We start from the raw sequence: 22069 nt of genomic DNA, 5'->3' as shown, positions 1-22069 counted from the left end.
CAGTGGAAAGTACTTTGTTATTTATTTTGACATCATCTCTTTGTTGCAGAGATAATTTTTTTTAGTCTAACTCTTAAGAGAAAATGTTGCTCATGATATATTGTTTCCCCTTAAAATTGTAAATTTTTCATCGCAGTTTGCTTTTTAAATTTGTCAGTAACTTTTGTATTCCCTGTTAAAAAAAAAACCTCTTAAAACTGCTTCATTCCTTTGCATAGTCATTGTAAACACATCATCATTGGTTATTATTCATTTCAAACTACTGGTACTAAATTCTATTTTAAAGTCCGGTTAATCCACATTCTTGGTGTTTATAATTACCATTTGTTTGTCAGGAGTATCAAACATATTAATAATTACATTTGTTTTTATTGTAATTATCTTGCTATTTAAACGCGCCATTTATAGGTGAAACCCCTGAGGTATCCCTTGGTATGTATTATATCCATTCTATAATCGTCTGTTAATAGTAATTTTGTGAACCCAGCTATCGTGTGAACATGAACCCTACCTTAACATATATTTGGCCAAGCAATAATCCAGCATTACACAAATCATGCCCGAGCCTTTTCTGTAGCCTTTCCTGAGCCTTCGCATAGCAGTAACCCATTCTTAACCTGGCCATAACCCAGCCTTACTCTAGCCTTAACCCATCCTTTAACGTTAACCCAGCCTTACCCTAGCATTAACACATCCCTACCCTTGCCTTTACCCATCCTTACCCTAGCCTGAACTCATTTTTAATCAAACCTTACCCTAGCCGTGACTCAACTCAAACCCAAGCATGCTGGTTGAGGCATGGTTAGTCCATCATAACAATTCTTGACTATTTATATTGACTTATTGGCCCGTGTTCTGAAGTCAGGTTTAACTTAGACCATGGTCTAACTCTGTGCTAAAATTATGGGAAGCCAAAAGTTTCAAAATTTTTATTAAGTTGTATTATTCTTATGTTTGCTGTGCTCTTTCCTGATTCATGGATGGTGAAGACAATTATCTTTTTTATATTTCCTAGACAATTATTAATGATTTGAGAGCCAAATGAGCTGAAATATGATATCTCTACTGTTAGTGATTTATGTAACAATTGGCTATCCATACTTAAACCACAACTTTAAACCTGAGTTTAAGATAAACCCCGACTTCAGAATACGGGCCATTAAGTCTAAACAGTTTGACTCACAGTCTGAAAGAAATCAAAAGAGACATAAAAGAAGGAAATAAAAAATCCTACCCTTTAAATTGTGTGCACCATAAACCAATGGGAGTGTATTATAAAGCTGTTTGTAAATGTAAGTTACGCATGATTTTACATAGCTAATAACCGGTTCTTGAGTGCCAACTGCTAAATCATGTCAAGTCCCATCAGATAAACTTGAAATCTGGGCCATCTTAAAATGAGTTGCGATTGATCCGATCAACCACAACTATGGAAAGCCAGCAATGTCACCATCTAATTTGCATGTTTACAAGTACAAAATATTTTCTAGATATATTCATACATCCATTATCTTAAAAATTTGGTGTGCTTCTCTTTGTTTACAAAGACACTGTGCAAACTTTCTCTTGAAAAAAAAAAAGAACTATGACATTAATAGATTTAATTCAATGGAGGTTGATCAGATCAATCGTAACTGTTTTAAGATGGGGTTCTGAAATAAGTAGATAATAATTCTTGTCATTAAAAATGAAATCTTAATGTATCAAAGATTCTATGAATTTGATAAATACTATTGGGAAGTTAGTCATGAGGGTAACTCTGAAAATTACATTCACAAGTACAGGTTACTAGTTACATGTAAAGTCTTGCATAACTTACCAATAGCTTTATGAAACAATACTTGGTGTTCTTTTTAAAGTAAGGTCATCCGTAAAATGACTGTATAAGAAATGGTGATGAAATAAATGTGATAATCTAGACTTTGGATTGTTTGTATAAACATAATTTTTATTGTAAAATGAGTCTTTTCATTTGGAAGAAGGATGATCAATCATAATATATAAATAATCTTTTAAAGTAGCAAAACCATAATTTTTCCCCTATATCTGACCCTCAACTGTATAGTATCTTCTTTGCTTCATAGTATGTTTTGCATGCAGCACCACAGGTCCGTGTTTTTTTTAAGTCTTTCACAAGTCTGAGTTTGTAGACATGATATTCAAGTGCACTGCTTGTTTGGTGAGAATATCTAAGAAAAGTTGCGATGGGAAAGATTCTGTATATGAAGGAAAAGTCAGACTTATGAAGACTTATCCCTGAATTCTGCTCCTAACCCTACTCATCTGAAGCATATGTTACATTAGTCTTTATGTTTGTGTATAAATCAGCATGCATGAGTGTTGGTGTGTTGTGTTGTGTTGTGTTGTACATGTACATGTTGTCGTAATCTCTTCTTGTGTAATTTGTTGATGTACAATATCTTTTTCATGTGTAGTTTGTTCATATTATAAACCCTGTACATGTACAAACCTAAAGGCTTAATCCATTAATATTCAATTAAACAAATCTGTTTAAGTCTATAGCATACTGTACTATTTAATAAAAGTTAAAATCAATGAAAAATACAAATTATTTGCATTTATGTTACATGGTTTGTAATAGAGTATGCTTCTACATTTTTAATATTTTTTTCTTTCTTTCAGATTAATTGTAATTATTTATTTTTCTAGGTTTCATTTGAGTGCATTATATTTTCAGAAGAATTACTCCTAAATACAATAAGATTTTGATGAAAAGTCTCAAATGTAAAGTTCATAAGTTATTTTCACAATTGTGAAAGAAGATGTCATTGATGCCACCAATCTTATGGCATCATCATCATATCAAATATTTCATATCTAGATTGACTAAACTTTTCAATTTCATGTCTGTAATAAATATCCTTTAAGAGTATGATTCTAAAAGTTTGAATGAATACCATGATTTCTATTAGTCACCATTATTAATTCAGCTTGACAGACAAATCCTTTTCACTAATGTCTTTAATACTCTATAACAATGTTTGTCAACTTTGTAATTGTCTCAACAGTGTCATGACACTTTTGTCTGTCCATTCTTGTTTTAGTTTTTATTTTGTTGTTTTTCCCCTCTGTGTTCTGAATTTATTCAATGATTAAAATACTTGTAAATTGTATGGTTTTCTAGTTTAGTTTGATGTAGTTTTAAGTAGCACAAATCAAGTTGCCAGACCTAGCTCCAACACTGAATAAAACAATACAAGTTAGATTTTATAAAGCTCAACACCAAGTCATGATATCAGTCCTTACACAAGACTCCATTCAGGTTTGGTGCTGTGTCTGGTGTTAAATGGTACACTAACCCCAACACCAGGCATCAGCACTGAAATTCAAATCACCGATGTATTGTGAATTGTATAAATAGCAAGCTGACAGTGTGCTGTCCTCTCCTTGCCACACAAAAATCAAGCTCAGAATGAATATGAAATTATAGCTAAGGATTCTTGAGCTCATTTAGTTTAAGTTGTGAACCTTGTTATTTCTCATATTACTCTTTACTTTTGATTCAATTTTATTTTCTCTTTGATATTACATCTTTATAATATCAAAATTTAATGTAATTTTGTTCAGATATTGTTAACAAATTCACAAAGACATGCATGGAAAAAAGGAAGAGAATAAACTTATATATTTAATAAATTTGTTAACCCTTTCATACTCTGACATTTTACTTATAAGTCTCATGCAACGCTTGAGACCAACTTTGCAACACCCTGATCAAAATTGTGTAACATTATGTACATGCATGTCAGACCAAAAATTGCTCAAAAAAAGATCTCATTTACAAAGTCAACAAAAATGTGTTTTCAGCTAATTCTTTTTTAATCATAAAAGATCACAATATTTACAAAGGAAGTACTTGATTAAAAACATAAAATCATAGAACACAAAAGCCCAAATTAACAAAGGTGGTTTTGAAAACCCACGATTGAGTCCATGGTTAAAGCAGATTTCTTGTATAAATTATGCTTGTTTTACCGCATATATTAAAAAATGTCCAATGCTGATGCACGCTTTTGTCACAGAGCGCCAAATTGACGCCTGTTACCATGGTTAGATACGCTATTTTATTCATGAGTCCACTGTTAAGCATTGGAATTTTTAAACACGCATCCGATACGCGCTAAATTAAGCATAATTTATACAGGAAATCTGCATAAACCATGGATTCAACCATGGTTTTTCAAAACTACCCTTGTGAATTTGGGCCAAAAAGAATTGAAAAAAGGGCAGATTATATTTAAACAATTGAAATGTATAACTGTATTTATTTTTACTGTTATTAACAGCAGTCATTCAATTTGGTGCTATTTATGGCTGAATTAATGCTCCAGGCAAATTATATATAAAAGCAATAAAAATATAAAGAAAGATAATTTAAAAACAATAATCCAATAAAGACTTTGTATGAAAAAAAGTACTTGAATCTATTTTGATACCAGATTTTTTTTTTAATTTACAATTATTAGGAATGCTATAAAGAACATTTGCACTGAAAATGAGCATTATAGGAGCTTTTATTTAATAAATTAGAGCAAATAGTATGATTATAAAATAAATTTAACATAATTAATTCATTTAAAATAAAATATGTTTTAGTGAAATTCTCCTATGCAACAAATGATTGCGCCCAGTCTCTACCATCCTGCAAAGTTTGGTCATGATTGCACGATCCGCGGCTGAGATCTGTAGGGGGCCATACTGGTCCCTCCCCATTCGAGTGACAAGAATCAAAATACCCCGTGCATGGGTGTCGATCGGTATTCTTGGTTGGGGGGGATGATTGACACAAACGTTCTTGTGGATGGGGATCTTTCAACATTACCCCCACTAAAATCACAAGTTAGGACATTCGGGAGTGGTTGATATGCATGGTGTTCTTGCAGTGGCGTACCGCGAGTCACGGCATGGGGGGGGGGGTACCAGCAAATTTTTTTAGTCACTTAGTGAGCGCGCGAAGTTGCCAGGTATACTGACCTAATAGGGACATTTTAAGGACAGTGCCATTAAACGGATATGTATCTCACTGCTCAAATAATGCGAGCGCGAAGCGCGAGCTGAAAATTTTTGATATGCAGACCAAAAAAGGACATTATAAGCAAATTTTTGTAATCATGATACATACCTGTCTCGCTAAACGAACAATGCGAGCGCGAAGCGCGAGCTGAAATTTTTGTAAATATTTACCCCAAACAAGGACATGTTAAGGACTATATTTTAGGAATCCATTAAGAGTATACATATCTCACCATAGTCATCTAATGCGAGTGCAAAGCGCTTGCTGATTTTGCTACATCTAAACACATGAAGCACTTTTTGTAGTCATTGTAATCATGATAATACGCATCTCACTCATCAAATATTGCGAGCGCGAAGCGCGAGCTGAAAATTTAGGATATTCAGACCTGAAGAGAGGCATTCTAAGGCCTGTTGTAAGAATTCACTAAGACCATACGATACGTATTTCACTAAACAAATGATGCGATCGAAATTTTTTGATATTCAGATCAGAAAAAGGGACATTTTAAGGACTGATTTTTAGGAATTCATGAAGAGCAGTCATATCTCACCAATCTACTAGTGCGAACGTAAGCACGGACAGGAAATGTTTTATATTAACACCTTAAAATGGGGCAATCACTTAAAGTAGTCATGAAAAAGAACCATATGTTACTACATAAAACAATAATAAGTCGAAGTGCGAGGAAATATATTTGGTGTATATTGACTTAAAAACGTTAAACAGACAATGCGAGTACCGGGAACAATGAAGAAATCTAGGCCTGAGCAAAATAAAGTTATGAAAAAAATGTTTCTTATGTATTATATCATAACATTATTATAATATAACATTATAATGAACAATAATTTCTTCATTCCCACTACGTTTCTCTTCCTTTCTCCTCTTCCAAGTTTTTTTTTTGGCCAGCCGATTGGGGGGGAACCTCCACCCTTCTGTTTAAAAGTCCTGGAAAAGAATGTTTTTATTTAATAACAATTATACACAAATTGCGAGGGAAACAAACTGATTGATGGCATACTATAATCATCATGATCAAACCTTTACATTTTTTCATCATCATTATTATAAATTTTCTACCCTAAATTATTGGGGGGGATGATAATACAGGCCATCCCCCCACTTGAAATATTGGGGGGGATATATCCCCCCCATCCCCCCCGTGATCGACACCCATGACCCGGTGACTAGTAAAGGTTAAATGTTGAGGCAATCCTAAAAGATTGATCTATAATATTCCAATGTAATATTCAAGATTTGCTTCTTTCATTTTGTTTGATGATCAGGTAACATTCCAACGACAGAGGTTGGAAAGGTTGGGGTAGATGACCCCGATATTTTAGAGGACAAGACTTATGAAGCGGTGGGAGAATTACCAGATTTCTTTCAAGTAAGTCAACTTTCTAATGCTTTAGCTTATATCCAAATCATGCTGAGATGATGTAAACCTATGCTTGGTTAAGATTTTACTTTAATATGGTATGTAATGTACGTATGAAAGTAATGCGAATTACTCAGGATTTTGCACAAATTTTAGCATGTGTCTTTTTCAAAGGTTGTACTCCAGGCTGAATTATATTTTAATAAATTATAAAATAGAGTAAAATTCGTTCAGCCAAACGCTGAAAATATCATCAAAATATAACAAATAACAAAGTTTATTAATAGTACATTTTAAAATTTAGCAATATTTTGTGGAAACAGCTATATGAACATCATGAATATTTATCAGATGGCTAATGATGTCATTTCACCACTGTCCCTTTTCTTATGTTATTACATGAAATTAAATTCATTTCATATTTTCATACATGTATGTATAATTTGTCTCCCTTGTAACAAATTAAGATGCAACAATGAATATCCTACACATAAAATCAGCTGTGAATTCATTTTGGGTGGCAAATTTTGAATGAATATGATTTCATATAATAAAGTAAAAAGAATATATTGGGATATGACATCATCAGCTTGCTCATTGAATATTAGTGGAGACTGGCATAGAACTGTTTTACCAAAATAATGCAAAACTTTGAAATGCTATAACTTTATCATTTTTTCTTCCAATTCCAATGATATTTTCAATATTTAACTTTATATGTTCGAATAATATCATTTTCATCTCAGAGTACCACTTTAAAGATAAATACCAGTTGTGGTAATGATCTCAAAATGAGTTCGAACAGATTCCAATGAAATTACTACCAAAGTGTTTGTATGGATAAATAAAAAATGTGCCAAATATCTCTGGAAGAAAATGCGTAATTGCTTAGAAATGAGCAAAATAAGCATGGAATTCCATCAAATGTTGGGTATTTTTCGAACCAATATTAATACACTGTCCCACATATGCCATTCTGTGTTAGTAATCATCAGAATTGTCGATTTTGAGCTAAGATTTCATAATTTTACAAAGACAAGTTTACATTAATGTACCAGATCTAGATGTATGATACTATTTTGACAATTAACCTTGATTTTAAAGACTTTCTCATGGAATAATTTGCTAAACTACTGTCTTTTGACTTTAACAAAGTGTTCATCCATGTGTCTATGGAACACATGATGTAGTTGAGAGTGGTCTCCTCCACTGATTGGGTTGAAATTGATTAGGTGGGAAATAAGACTTTCAAACATCTGAAAAGAAATTTTGCTTTGATCCTTTGCAGCTGGATTCAGACACTGGTGATATCACCATGGCGGAAGGCACCCCAGCTGGGGTCTATGAAATGGATATCCTTGTAAGTGATGGTGGCACATTTCCATCTGTGGTCTCAACAGTTATAGTGACCGTCAAGGATATCCCACAGGAGGCTGTCTTCAGTTCAGGGTCCATCCGCTTCTCTGGTACTACTGCGGAGGAGTTGATAACTCCTAACTCGGAAGGTGTCAGCAAACTTGACAGCCTCAAAGTCATCCTTGCCAATGCCGTTGGAGCTCAACTGGCCAACTTTGATATCTTCAGCGTGTTGAATGTGGTCGGTATGGAAAGGACTGTTGATATCCGCTATGCCGCTCATGGATCACCCTACTATCCTGCAGACCAACTTGATCTGGCTGCTCTGTCTGTATCTGATGAGGTATGATTCATCAAAAGTAACTTGCATGTTGTCAAGTATGAAGTAGTGACTTTGTAGTCAACCTACATTGCTACAGTGGACACCTGTTTTTTTTTTTTTGTGTGTGTGAAGCCTTACCTGACGAGCTTTTATACTTGAATATTTGTAGTTTTCATTCATTGCTACTTTTTAAAAATCAGGTCACCAAACAATATATATGTAGATATCAATAAAATTTGTCTTTACATGCCATAAATTTTGATTGGAAAACATTGATTTTGGCATGTCATTGTGTGGCCAATTTAGGGAGTTCAGTAATGATATTCATTATAATTTGTTTTCAGCATTGAATTGAAGATGGCACAGTGTGTGCAAAATTTCTTCTAACTTGTTTTTAAGATATTAAGGGCACTACATCAAAAGTTATTGGCCAAAACATACAAACATAGTCACTTTGTATGAATGACGTTTTGACTACTGTGGAATATGAAGGGTAGATACATAATGACAAAATGCCTTGGATTAGTCTTGAATATTGCCAGGAATTGTGTAAAACTTGTGGCAATTTGTATTTCTCAACAAAAAAGGCTGAGTTTAGGTGATTTTGGCCACTGTGATGGATTGCACTAGGACTACCAATAGAATGAATTTTCTCCATGGATTTGTCCTATGTACAGATTGAAGCTTTAGGCTTAAGCATTGCCCAGATCCCTGTTGACCTGTGCGTGAAGGAGAACGTCTGTGAGTCGTCCTGCACAAATGTTCTGGTAGTGGACCCTACACCAACTGTGGTGGACTCTGGCACGGCCTCACTTGTAGCGATTACATCGGTACTGGAAGCGCAGTGTATATGCGGTGCAAGGACAGTTGCTCCTGGAAACTGTGATTCTGATCCCTGTCTTAATGGAGGCACATGTGAGGATGTCCATGGTGGCACATACAGGTAAGTCTCATGCAATGTGTATACACGTTATCAGGGGGCCATTTCATAAAGCTGTTCGTAAATTAAGAGTAACTTTAAGAACAACTGGTGAATCTTTCTTACGTGATAAACCATCACCAATGGACATCTTGGGGTATACCATTTACCACAAGAAAGGATCATCAGTCGTTCTGAAAGTCGCTCTTAACTTACGAACAGCTTTATAAAACAGCCCCTGCCTGTGATTCTAATCCCTGACATTATGGAGGCACATGAGAGGATGTCCACGATGGCTAGGAATTTTAAGTGTAACTGTTACTGCTGATGTCCATGAGTCATCAATTAAGTATGGCTGGTGATGATTATTGTTATTGAAATTCGTGACTTATCTTTAGATGCACGTGTCCTTACCTGTTTGATGGGCCTAACTGCCAGCAGACCAAGCGTAGCTTTGAGAATGGCTATGCATCCTTCTCCACCTTGCGACAATGTGAAGAGACCAGCCTCTCCATTGAGTTCATCACTGAGGTTTCCAGTGGCACCCTGCTCTACAACGGTCCCATTTTTACCCCAACGGGTGACGATCCAATCGATATGATCCTTCTGGAGCTGATAGGTGGCAAGGCCAGGCTCACTATCAACCTCGGATCAACTGATTCTACTGATGATAACTTGGTATTAGAGGCTCCCACGGATGATACCCAGCTGAATGACAACGAGTGGCACCGAATCGATGTATACCGTAATGGAAGGGTAAGAATGGCCTCTATAGAACTGTTGCAATGATCACAATATAACATTTGAATTCAATCAAACAAGATAAACACTGATTATGTGTTTAACGATTCTGGTAGAAAGGGGATAATTGCTCAGTAGTTAGCATTATTTCTACCCATATGGCCTAATAATGATAAAACACATGCCTACCTGTGATTATCAGTGTTTGGCAATTTTCAGCCCACTCTGTTTTCAGCCTAGATATCATTATTTAGTTATAAACATTTATATTTGGTAAACTATGTAAAAATTAGTATTTGTAAGCAACGCCTAATAAAGAAGTAGGTATCATGACGTCCTCACAGAAAATTAGTAGGATAATCACTTTAATGGGGATTGAACTGTACACTGTGTATGGGCTATTTATTTTAGATTACTAGTCTTCAAATATACCTTTTGTGGTTAATATAAATGATTCTCAGAAAAAAAATTAGCCAATTATTTGAGAGGAAAAGTACTTGTTTTGCTGCTTGGTAAAAGGATTATTATAGAATCACTATAGTATGAATTTGTATGAGTAGAAATGGGACTATATTCCAAGACTATACTGCTCAGATTGTTGAGTAATTGGTTAGGAACCTGGCCAGATTTTAGTAGTAGTATAGTTCAGTGGTGCTAGACAAGAATGTTGGTTGTATTTATGGTTTGGGAGATGCATGGATCTTATATCATGAAAAGTTTGAATTGATGTATGACAATGGAGAAGATAAAAAAATCATATGTATCAAAAAGTTGTACATCATAGATCATAAACATATCAAACAAACTCCACTCTTGAATTATCAGACCATAGATTAAAAAGCAACAAGCAATCCGATAATGTGATGCTTCCTTTTTCATCTTCTATTCAGTTTGTTGAGATGACAGTAGACAGATGTATGGGTGTGTCCTTTGCTGAAACCTCATCCTCATCAACATTGGATACCTCTAGCTGTCGAGTCAATGGAACAACGCCAGGCGAAAACAAGTAAGTTTCTCATTCAAGCTAGACACTGAGATGGCGGGGAATCCGGGGATGGAATCTGTGACATTTCTTCTAGGGTCCTTTTTTAATTTGTTCTAAAAGCTCTTCTCATTCATGGGACCAGATGAAGATTTCCTGATACAATATCTGTTTGCATATCACCCTTGGCTAAACTTGATGGCAATGTCTATTTGGACAATATGATGAGTCAGTATTATTTAAGGAAATAACTGCATTCATATAGAGAATGCATGTATCTTTGATGTTATGTAGATAGAAAAATAATAAATCTGTTGATGATTCCCCCCCCCCCCTCCCACACGATCATTAGTCAGTTTCCTTTAAGAAAAAATAATTTGTTTGAACGCATCTTTTGTCTTTCTTTTTTTTTTTGCTGTTTTTTTTCAAGTACAAGGTTAGTTTTGCTGTTTTTCGCTTGCTGTTTTTCGTTGTTGGCCTGGTATTGTTATTAATAATAGCTGCATTTATGTGATTAACCACAGTCCAGCTATTATCCGTTTTACCAGCTATGTAAAAGTATAAATGTGTTGTGTAATGGTTCAGGGTATTTTAAAATGTATATGATGTACTTTAATTTCCAGTAAACATTCTATGTTATCTATATTTTTATAGACTTTTTAGCAATGCAATAAAACCATATATTTCGGTCTGCATGATTTACCTGTGCAGTATGAGAGCATATTGCACGGAGCGCGGACATCTGACGAACATTCCATGGGCTGCTGTACAAAACTTGCTGTAAAGTATGGTACCATATTGCACAGTTGAATGCGCATGTGCGATTAAATTTCAAATATACAAACACGCACAACAAATCATTGCGATGCAGTGCACAGCATACCACACAAAAGAAGCTTAAAACACAATTAAAAATGGGATTTATTTTTAAGCAGCTATTTTTTTTTTTCATTCAAATAATGTTATTTTTACAGAAAGAAATTAGCGTATCCATTACAGGAACAATAAGAATACAAGTAGAATCTGTCATACAGAATGATGCAGATTTCCTTGTGTATTCATGCATAAAAGCGTGTATGCAGCATGTTGCAAATATGTACAAGAACTCTTCATATCATACACAAATACTATTTACTAAAGTGTTGGGGGATGGTTGTATATTAAATGTGTATTTATATTTATTCCCATTCAGTATTGTATATTTTACATCAACAAGATTGTTTTATACTCTGAAATATCATAATAATCATATTGGGAGTCATCCACATTTCACTCATAGACTGGGTATTTTACATAACCACAGTCTTGCCCATTTTTGTAACCTTGAACTCATTTGTGCAGATTAATACATCACGTTTATTTGCTTTAATGAAAATAATCTCCAAGATCTTGAAATTGGCATTGTGAGTGATGAACTCAAAATTCCTGTTTTCACAAGCAAATTTGCAAAGCGTTTATTTGGGAAGACATTCTTCATCAATCTGTTTAAATTTCTCATTCACAAAATGTAGCAATAAAAAGTTAAAATTATTGCCAATTTGAAAAAAAAATCAAATAACCCTACAAAAAAATTACTGTCCTGTTTTGATTTGCACCCAGCGTGTAAAAAATAAGAGAAATTACAAATATAAATGAAGCTAAAAATCACTGTTCCAAGTTAAGCATTTACAAATTTGTTTGTTAAAAAGGGAATTATGACTGAGGCTATAACTCACAGTGACATCTTAAGGATTTTAGGGATTGTTTTTCATTGTTCTCATGAAAATATCAACTATACCATTGAAACATAAATGATAAATGCATTTAAAATGGACCCAGTAGGAATAAAGATTTTTTTTGCTACAATCTTGAAACGTGCTTAGACTGTGTGTTAACAAAGTTCATGTATTCAAACTGTTTCGTGATTGGGGATGGTCTGATTTAGTCATAATGATAACCAATCTCTCTAAGGTAGTTATAACTACATTGCATAGGGACCTGCGGTCTGACTGTCTAGAACTTTGAACCTTCTGAAAAATGTCCTACAGTATGATACAGTGAGAACTACTGGTTAACACATTGCAACTGACCGGTAACAGACTTTGAACCAGCTGACTTCTGAAGTTTCTTATATCCATAGGCTTGTTCAAGGGCCACCTAGTTTCAAAACTTTACAGGTTAAGATCTGTTCTTGATGTCTAATTTGTGGTAAACTCATAGACAAAGGGGAGTTATTAAAGACTATTATGAATGAACTCGGATTACGTTGGGTGCCAAAACAATCAAAATTGTTTACTAACTACAAACCTGTAAATGAACAGTTAGGAACATAGTGAGGATTGGTTTGGTGAAATCACCACTTTGGAAAGTGAAGCACATACTAACTCCTTGATCCCCAGGTTCATTTGTGAACCTGTGATTACCTCTCATTGATGTCAAGTGTTATCTGAAACTCTTGCTGACCAGATGTACTTTTTTTCTTTCTCCAGGTTCTTAAATGTGCATACGCCTCTTTTCTTGGGAGGTATGAGTTCGGACTATGACGTGACCGTCCCGAGCGGATTTGATGGCTGCATCAAGAATCTGGTCACGGACGGTTTCCTGTACGACCTCGGCACCCCTGGAACGTCTTCCAAGAGTGAGGCAGGATGCCCTCGTACTGATGGCCAGTGCACAGATGATAATGGTATGCCTGTTTGTAACAATGGCACCTGTGAAGCTGATATCAACTCTTTCATCTGTATTTGTTACCCTGGATTCAACGGACTAACATGTGATGTTGGTGAGTTGATCCTGAAGCTCCGAATTTACCTGAATTTAATCTGCCACCTTCTCTCACCTTTTTCAAAGATGTTCCCATTTGAAGTTTAGTAAGCAGTGTGTATTGGGGATGGTTTTTCAATGACTCACATGTCAAGAATCATTGGGACCATAGCTTTTTTTGCATCACTTTTGGCAGAAGTTTGAATACGTAAATTAGATAAAGGTAAAAATGTGTTTGGCTACAAAATACGTAGTGCAAAATACTGGAATTCTTTTATGAAATATCTATTGAATTAGACAATCATTTGGTCTGTCAGAAAATCATGCACAATCTTGCACTCAGCTAATAATCAACAAGACCTTACAGTGTTTTAAGTATATTTTTTTCTTAGTGTATTTTAGTATAGAGGTTCTGACTCTCATTTTTTCATTCAGAGGTTCATTGGATTTAAATCAGAGCCATGGCTTTATTTTCCTATGCGTGAATAATTTGTAATAACCAGATTCCTAGCTGGAATATCTGTTCCTTAAAATGATTGTACTCCGGGATGGCCTCAAGGCTAAAAAATGACATCAAATGCCTCTATAAAGTACTTAAAAGAAACTTTGCAGTAATATAAATTTTTGTTCTACAGTTTAAACAATTTGCTTGTCTTGCATAAATAGATTGAGTCCTGGCTGTTTCTATCCACTCCTTGTTCAATAATCCGTATCCTGTGTTGAATTATCATTGTCCGGGCAAATAACTGACAATTATGTATCACTCATATGGTTTACTCTTGCAAAAACGTTCCATTTTCCTTTCGTGTTCAGAGTTGACGCCATATGACTTTGCAACCGAAAGTTACATCACCTACGAGCTCTTGGACAGTTCTTTGTATGACGATGCACGATCCTCCAACTACCAGATCATGATGAGGTCAAGACAAGAGAATGGACTCATCTGGTCAATTTCCAGTGCTAACACATACGAATACATCAGAATGGAGGTAAGATTCTTTCTGTTGATACTGCTATTAGCATTATACTTGTCAGTTAATTAGGGACAGTCCTATTTTGGGAAAAGAAAATCAATTTTCACCTCTTATGTCCCCCATGTACCTTCATTTGTGAAAGTTTGTCCATACGGTTGTGTAGAAAGGTTCTCGTTGTCCATATTTCTCAGTTTTTGCAGCCTTTTATGGACCTCTCAATGGACTTGTAGTATTGGCAGATATGTATCATTTTTGTTGTCATTGTTCAAAATAGTAGCAGTAGTAGTAATTTTAGACACTATTATTTTTTGTTAAAATTGTTATTATTATGATGATAAGTGTACATCTCAGAGACAGCATCTTACATGCAGGAAGCAACTTCTATTTCTTCAATGCTTTGAATTGCTATAACTCCCAATGGTTAAACAGATGTATTCATTGTTTTCATTACAATGAAAAGAGCTAAAAATATTATCACCCCCCCCCCCCATCCATCATGCCAAATTTTAGATGGTTCAAGGAGAACTCAAAGCTGACTGGCATCTTGGAGATAAGCCTGTATCTGTCACTATGGTCAACTTCAGCATCAATGATGGAGCGTGGCATGCCATCAACTTTGATCGTTATGACTCTGTGGTCACAATCAAGATCGATGGAGGAGGTGGGGTCAAGGAGATACAGAACAGAGAAAGTCAGTACTCTGGATTGGACGTAGATGAAAACTCATTGGTTATTGGAGCATTTGTGGATGTTAATACGGTGACAGATGACTTCATGGGTAAGACTTAGCTTCCTCCATCCTCTGCTACTAGTATTAGATTAAAAACCCTTTATAACCCTTTGTTCTCTATTTTCAAAATATTTCCAAATAAATTTGAGGAAAGACATAATATTAGAGATTATTTCTGCATAGGCATAATTTTATTCACTTTTTTCTGCTACTTGTTTGCCTCTTTTTAGCTGCCGTACTCTCATCAGCACCCACCTTACCAGGGAATTTTGCTTTACAAATTTGAATAGCATTTTTGGTCAAAAGAGAAAAACTCGCAACTAAGTAATGTACAGTCCTATGTAAAAATATGGTATACAAAAGACTTTATGCATAGCAGTCTTTAAAAAATGTGGAGCGAATTGCTATGCTATACCAGGAAAATTATTCCCTGCATACTGTTTGACATTGATATATATCTCCCGCTTTGTACTTTCAAGAATCATCAAGTGTCATAAGCATGTTCCTCGCCTTATCTCCCACATGTTTTTTAATCTTTTCTTTATTAAGGGAGATGACCTCTTAGATTTTGTCCTTTGAGTGATTGGGATTTCCTTCATCTCAGTCTTATAGTGTTCTTGTTGGATTATTTTTGTTTAATAAGAGCTAGTGAAGGTTGTCATCATGTGCTTACCTAGATCTGTGACATGTGTATTGCTTTTTCTTTTTGTCAGGTTGTATGAATGACCCCAGGATAAACCATAACTTCCTGGGAATGGAAGGCACTAATGACTATGCCGTAGCTACCAAATCTGCAGGAGTGACGGAAGGCTGTCCCTCTGATGTCTGTGATAGCAACCCTTGTCCTGGTGGCGTCCTTGTCTGCACAGATTACTGGAGATTCTATGAATGCTTGTAAGTTTGTCTGAGTATCCCACCGCTGCCACTAAAAGTTTCGGAGACCCAAACCCTCCTCCACTATTTCAATAGAAAGGGGATCATATTGGTCAGGGAATTCCGAAATATTTCTATTATGTTTTGTGTGTTTGTGTGTGAAGAATGTAAACCACTTATTTGAACACTCATGAATGTATATAGACTCGTATAATCTCAGTCATAATCTTATTTCCTTCCGCAAAAATGGATCCACATGTGTAATTGCTGAGAAATTGAGAAATAAGCATGGGATTTCATCCATTGTTGAATATTTTCCCAAGCAATATTAATACATTATCCCACATACTTTTCTGTGTTAGTGATCATAAGTGTTGTCAGTTTTCAGCTAAGATTTCTTGATTTCACAAAGATAACTTTATGTTAATGCACCAGACCTAAGTCTATGATAATAGGGTGCCAAATAACCTTGATTTTAAAGACTTTCTCATGAAATGTTTGCTGAAACTACATTCTTTTACTTCTTCAAAATTCTGCAGGTTTCATGACTTATTTTCTCTAAATTGTATTATAAACATGTCTAGTTGACAAAGTGGAGAATAATTTTTTACGCCCAAAATCAATTTTTCCTTCATCCCTCAAAATACTGCAATTTTTTTACGGTGTTGGCATCCCAGCAAGACGTATTCTAAATAATACAAAGTGTTAAATATGAATATGGCAGTTAGATAATGAGATAATGACTTTACCGTAAGAGGTGATGTGTGGAATATATAGTACATTACAAAACATTTTTCATTGATATATCTGGATAGATAATCCCCTAAATGGTATGAAATTTTCCACGAAAGCTGATAATAGATAACAAAGCCTTCCTCAAACTGATATTTGATCCATCAGATGCCCCGTAGGCCAGGAGGAAGTGGAAGATGATCCAGACACCTGTATGGCCATCATTGACTGCGTACCCAACCCTTGCGCCAATGGAGGAACTTGCGTGGAGGGCGATCCAACAGGTTACACCTGTGACTGTCCCAGCGGTTACTATGGAGACAGATGTGAAGCTTCGTTCGGTGAACAAGGAGCTAGTCTTGGTATTACTCCTCTAGGCATTATCCTCATGATCCTCTGCATCCTGCTTATTATCAGTAAGTCACAAGCCTTGATGATTTGTTATGATGAATGATTAGAATCTCTTCTTCATTGGCTCATATTTGTGAATTTGGCAACAGTCTGCATCATACTGTTATTGCTATATTTTTTTTGGTGTTAAATTTGTGTATCAGAATTTTTTTTCCATTCATTTTGATTTATTTGGAAAAACATCTTTATTGAAACTGTCAGAAGACTGATGTAATCAAAGACTACCAACAAAGAAAAGGATTTGCCTCATCAAGGAATTTGGAATAATAAAAATTTCTATTGGCTACCTTATGGGTTTAATCTGTGCGGTCAAAAGCAGTCTGTTGGCTCAGTTGGTAGAGCGTCCGTCTCACAACCAGGAGGTTAGGAGTTCAAGCCACGTCAGACCAAAAGACATTAATAGGTGGGAGTTGTTGCTACCCTGTATGGTGTTCAACGATTTAAGGGATAGAGCAATGTTGAGGAATAGAGGAATTTGGAATATTAAAAATTTCTATTGGCTAACTTTGGGGATTAATCTGTGCGGTCAAAAGCAGTCTGTTGGCTCAGTTGGTAGAGCTTCCGTCTCACAACCAGGAGGTTAGGAGTTCAAGCCACGTCAGTCCAAAAGACATTAACAGGTGGGAGTCGTTGCTACCCTGTTTGGCGTTCAATGATTTAAGGTATAGAGCAATGTTGATCTGACGCTGCACAGTGGCTGCGGGGGCCACGATCATATGGGCAAAATTAATTTTGGGAGTATTTCCATTTCAGATTTCTATTTCGAACAATAACATTTTTTTTTAGATGCTTTATAAAAAGCTTGTAACATTCATCTTTATTTTACTATTAAGTAGCTATGCATATTTAACTCACAATCCATTTCCCATTTCAGTCCTCCTCCTTGGCTTGGTGCTCTACACTCAAAGACGGGATCGCAAGTCTGCCCTTGCTTTTGCCATTGATCCGGAGGACGACATCAGAGAGAACTTTATCAATTACGATGAGGAAGGCGGAGGAGAGGAAGATAATGATGCCTATGACCTCAGCACGTTGCGTAAGCCTGTGGATGCTATCAGTGCAGGTAGCATAGAGAAGAAGCCAGTTGCCCCTGTTTCAGAGGTGCCTGTCGGCAGACCTTCGGGTAAGACATTCTTAACAGTCTTCACTATGTCTGTGCACAATTATAATCATGCCATAGATTCAGGCAATTCCATAAATCATCAATCTAGCTGTATGTCCAACCCCCATTTTTCTCCATTCTTACTTTACCACATGAACTTCCCAAGCCATGATCATTTGAAGGCATTACAAGTTTTAAAAAGAACAAAAACAGAGACAAATATTATCAGGAAGGTACCAATTATAGTAAGTCAGATGTACCTTTTTATAAAATTGCCAGTATACACTTGCTAGGTTTGCCAACTTGTGTCAGTTCATTTGTATATTGTTTGTTTGTTACATTGCAATTTATTGTTTGATTTTTATATTTGACAAGGAAAACCACAATCGAACTTGACAAAAAAAAAATTGCAAGATTTCTGATATCCTCTGTCTCCTTTATTCTTTTCACCAGGTGTTGACCCCAATGTCGGTGATTTCATCAACGATCGTCTTAAAGGAGCGAATGATGATCCCGAAGGGCCACCTTACGATGAGCCGCACATCTATGACTACGAGGGTGACGGCTCCACGGCAGGTTCTCTCAGCTCCCTCAACAGCAGTAGCACAGACTCAGAGCAGAACTACGACTACCTGAACGACTGGGGTCCACAGTTCAGGAAACTTGCTGATATGTATGGCAGCTAGAAAGTGTTCTGCAGCAGCATTTGATAGTACTTGATGTTTTAAACTCTCTCTGTGTAATAAATGGATGATGTTGTGAACCCTTTAGTACCTACACTAAATGAGTAGATTATTATTTATAAGAATGAATCGTGACAGTAAATTTATTAATTCATGAAAGTGAGTTTCTTCTGTAACTTAATGAAAATGAATTAGTACTGGAATTCATGTAAGTAAATATCTATAATTTTTTTTTGGGGGGGGGGATTTCTGCCTAAATTTTTTAAAGAGACAGTTTGCTACAATTTGTGCTTATGTAAAATCTGTTACTGCTTTACATTGGGTGCAGAGAATGTGATTTTAAGGTACTAAAGGGTTTGTCTTGCAGGCAATCTCATGTTTATTACTGTTAAATTAATGATTGTATACACAGTTATTACATCCATGTGCATTTTAGAGAGGGTCTTATTGTTGAAAAGATCTTTGTGTTGCCATCCTTTGTTGAGAATGAATGTTGGTGATAATTGTTATTTGTTTGTTGATTGTAATTGAGCGTTGATATTGTTATTTAATGATTGAGGAAAAATTAAGTAGATTTATTGAGTGTACATAAAGATTTGAAAACATTCAGAATATTAAACTGGCAACATTTCTCAGTGTGTGTGAAATGAATGTCTCATTTTTAATCATTTTTTCCCCTCTCCACGATACAGAATTCCCCTATTCATGCAAATAACAATCTATTTCCGTGATGAAATAGAAGTAAAAATTCTGACAAGCATTAAGTATAATTCCACAAGGAATAGTCAAATAGCTTTCATGAGGCATTTCCAGTTTTTGAAGAACTACAAAAACTTGAATTCTACTCATTCAACTGTATAATAAAACAGCAAAGTCAGATAGAAGGTACCATTTTTTTTTTAATGACAGAACAAGAATGATTGTTTTTTATCCTTTTTTTTAAGATTCAAGATTCATTTTATAAGACATGGAGGTTAATTGGATGTATATAGTTTTATTTCAGTACTGATATTCTAAAGTATGTATAGTTGCTTAGAGAAAAAGAAATGAAGAAGCAATCTGTCAACTTAATGTTTTTTTTTTTAGAAATGCATGTGTGGAATTTTAATATTTTGTCTGCATGTGCCGTGCATGCCAATGTGTGTAATTTGGACTATATAGTACTATAGGAGATTGAAGGGGGTCACAGTACCCCTACATTTTACTGTGAGATTTAAATCCACTAAATCATTGTAAAAGATGCACATAGTATGTTGTTTTGTTCCATCATGCACTGCGATGTATTGTACGCTTCATGGAACTTGGAGTCAAGTTTCTGCAAAACAATCTATGAGTAGGAGATTGATCATCAAGTTACATTCTCGTGAAATTTGGCTTAGATTACATCAACCAGCATGAATCAGAATTTTTTTGATAATCAAACCTCACTTTTATTCTGAGTTATCATCTTGTAGGTGCTGAAGTAGTCATATGGAACATATTAGTTTGTCAGAAATGTTCAGGTCATAAAAAATCATGAATATCCATGTTAGTTTTGATAGAAATCCAATGATACTATTAATAAATGTGTAATTAAACTATTCTTGATCACGCTTTTATTGTCATGTAAATTTAACTTCTGAATATCTCAAGTAACTTGATGATGTTTTCAAAGTGTATTTCATGGCTTCATTTACACATAAGGCCATGCAACTCATCATTTTGTATTCATTTCTTCATATTTAATTAGCTATATTTTTATTTATTATTTGTTTATTCCTTTATTTTATTTTGTTTTTTCATTTCTTTATTTTATTATATTTTTTTCTCATTTATAATTATTTGTTTTCATTGTTTTTTTAAATATAGGAGCAGAAATTAATTATTTCAAAACAGTAAACGTATGGCACAATTTCAATTGCTATATGTAGGGAATAATTAAATTTGATTTGATCCTTTTCTCAAAGAATGAGTTCATGAGTGCAGTGCCTTTTTAAAGCTTTTAATTTGCATGATTACTAAAATGTTAAAAATAAAACCAAATATAGGTTTGCACTTATGCTAAGGTACACATGGCTATTATTGTATTCAAGACATGTTCACAAAAAACACTCTGTATTCAAGATATCTTCTTTCATTCAGCCAAAGGTAAAATCGTTTTCACTTATTTTATATTGACTTTTTTTGTAAATTCATGATTGAAGGAAATAAAAGTACTTACATTTAATATAGTTCAAATGATTTTGCATGGATGTGATAAATCATATTATTCACTTTTTTCACCCTTTGTAATGACATTTATGATGTTGTTATCATTTGCAACCAGGCTTTTTTTAATGTTTATGACTGTATTGAATAATTTTATTTTCATCTGCACATAAAAGGACTTGTCATCAAAATTGATCCAAGAACATAAAAATAGATATTGTGAAAGTTTCTGGAAATACTGATAACAAAGGTACATGTATGTATCTATGTTTGCCTATGAGAAAGGTAGTGCTTCATTTTATATTTTGATAAAAGCCCGCATTAAAAGAATAACAGTATTTACCCTGATTATGTGGATATTTGGAAAAAAATGATAGAGCATTTTCTGGGATTTTTTCAAGTACTTTTATTTATTATTGTTCTCAAGGGAGGGGGAGGGGGGGTGAGAAGTATAATTTTGGTGACCGGTCCTTTTTTTCCTCCAGATATTGAGATGATTTTCTGATTATCTATTTAAGTTTTATGTATATATTTTGTATATGATATTATTCAACCACCAAAGCAAGTTTGATAAGAAAGGATGTATACCATATCAATCATTATGTGTTTCATATTTCTTTCCGCGTATCAGCCAGTTTGACCATCATAGTTAAAAAAAAAAAAGAGAGTCACATTCTAGTTCTTCCTGTAGCATCAGTATTCTTGGCCCCAGTAACACACAGCTTAGCGTTTGATTGTAGGCCTGATTTTTACAATTGATTGTGTGGATCATCATGTACAATCAATCGTACCAATCTACTGTAAGATCAATCACTGAGCCTTGTGTTTCAAGCCACTGGTAAAAAAAATCATAGAAATATTTTGCATAAGTTTGATCGTGTAAATAACACTAGTTT

General features: G+C 34.8%; 1 protein-coding gene across 2 annotated transcripts in view; it reads left to right on the top strand.

Annotated features, from left to right (window-relative positions):
* The window catches only part of LOC129253924 (neural-cadherin-like), a 45237-nt gene extending 25168 nt beyond the window's left edge, over positions 1-20069 (top strand). The window contains exons 21-33 of one of the 2 annotated variants that reach the window (XM_064095231.1): positions 409-432; positions 6325-6428; positions 7708-8118; positions 8775-9040; positions 9415-9772; positions 10648-10763; positions 13208-13500; positions 14295-14470; positions 14966-15233; positions 15899-16079; positions 16959-17206; positions 18076-18324; positions 18757-20069. In XM_064095231.1, the coding sequence (XP_063951301.1) occupies positions 409-432; positions 6325-6428; positions 7708-8118; positions 8775-9040; positions 9415-9772; positions 10648-10763; positions 13208-13500; positions 14295-14470; positions 14966-15233; positions 15899-16079; positions 16959-17206; positions 18076-18324; positions 18757-18989 (2927 nt within the window). In that variant the 3' untranslated portion in view covers positions 18990-20069. The remainder of the gene's footprint in view (positions 1-408; positions 433-6324; positions 6429-7707; positions 8119-8774; positions 9041-9414; positions 9773-10647; positions 10764-13207; positions 13501-14294; positions 14471-14965; positions 15234-15898; positions 16080-16958; positions 17207-18075; positions 18325-18756) is intronic. The other variant, XM_054892358.2, reaches the window with a different exon arrangement.
* The last annotated feature ends 2000 nt before the right edge of the window (positions 20070-22069 follow it).

This window comes from Lytechinus pictus, chromosome 2, assembly GCF_037042905.1.
Source record: "Lytechinus pictus isolate F3 Inbred chromosome 2, Lp3.0, whole genome shotgun sequence".
Taxonomy (NCBI): Eukaryota; Metazoa; Echinodermata; class Echinoidea; order Temnopleuroida; family Toxopneustidae; genus Lytechinus; species Lytechinus pictus.
This window is presented reverse-complemented; position numbering and strand designations above follow the sequence as displayed.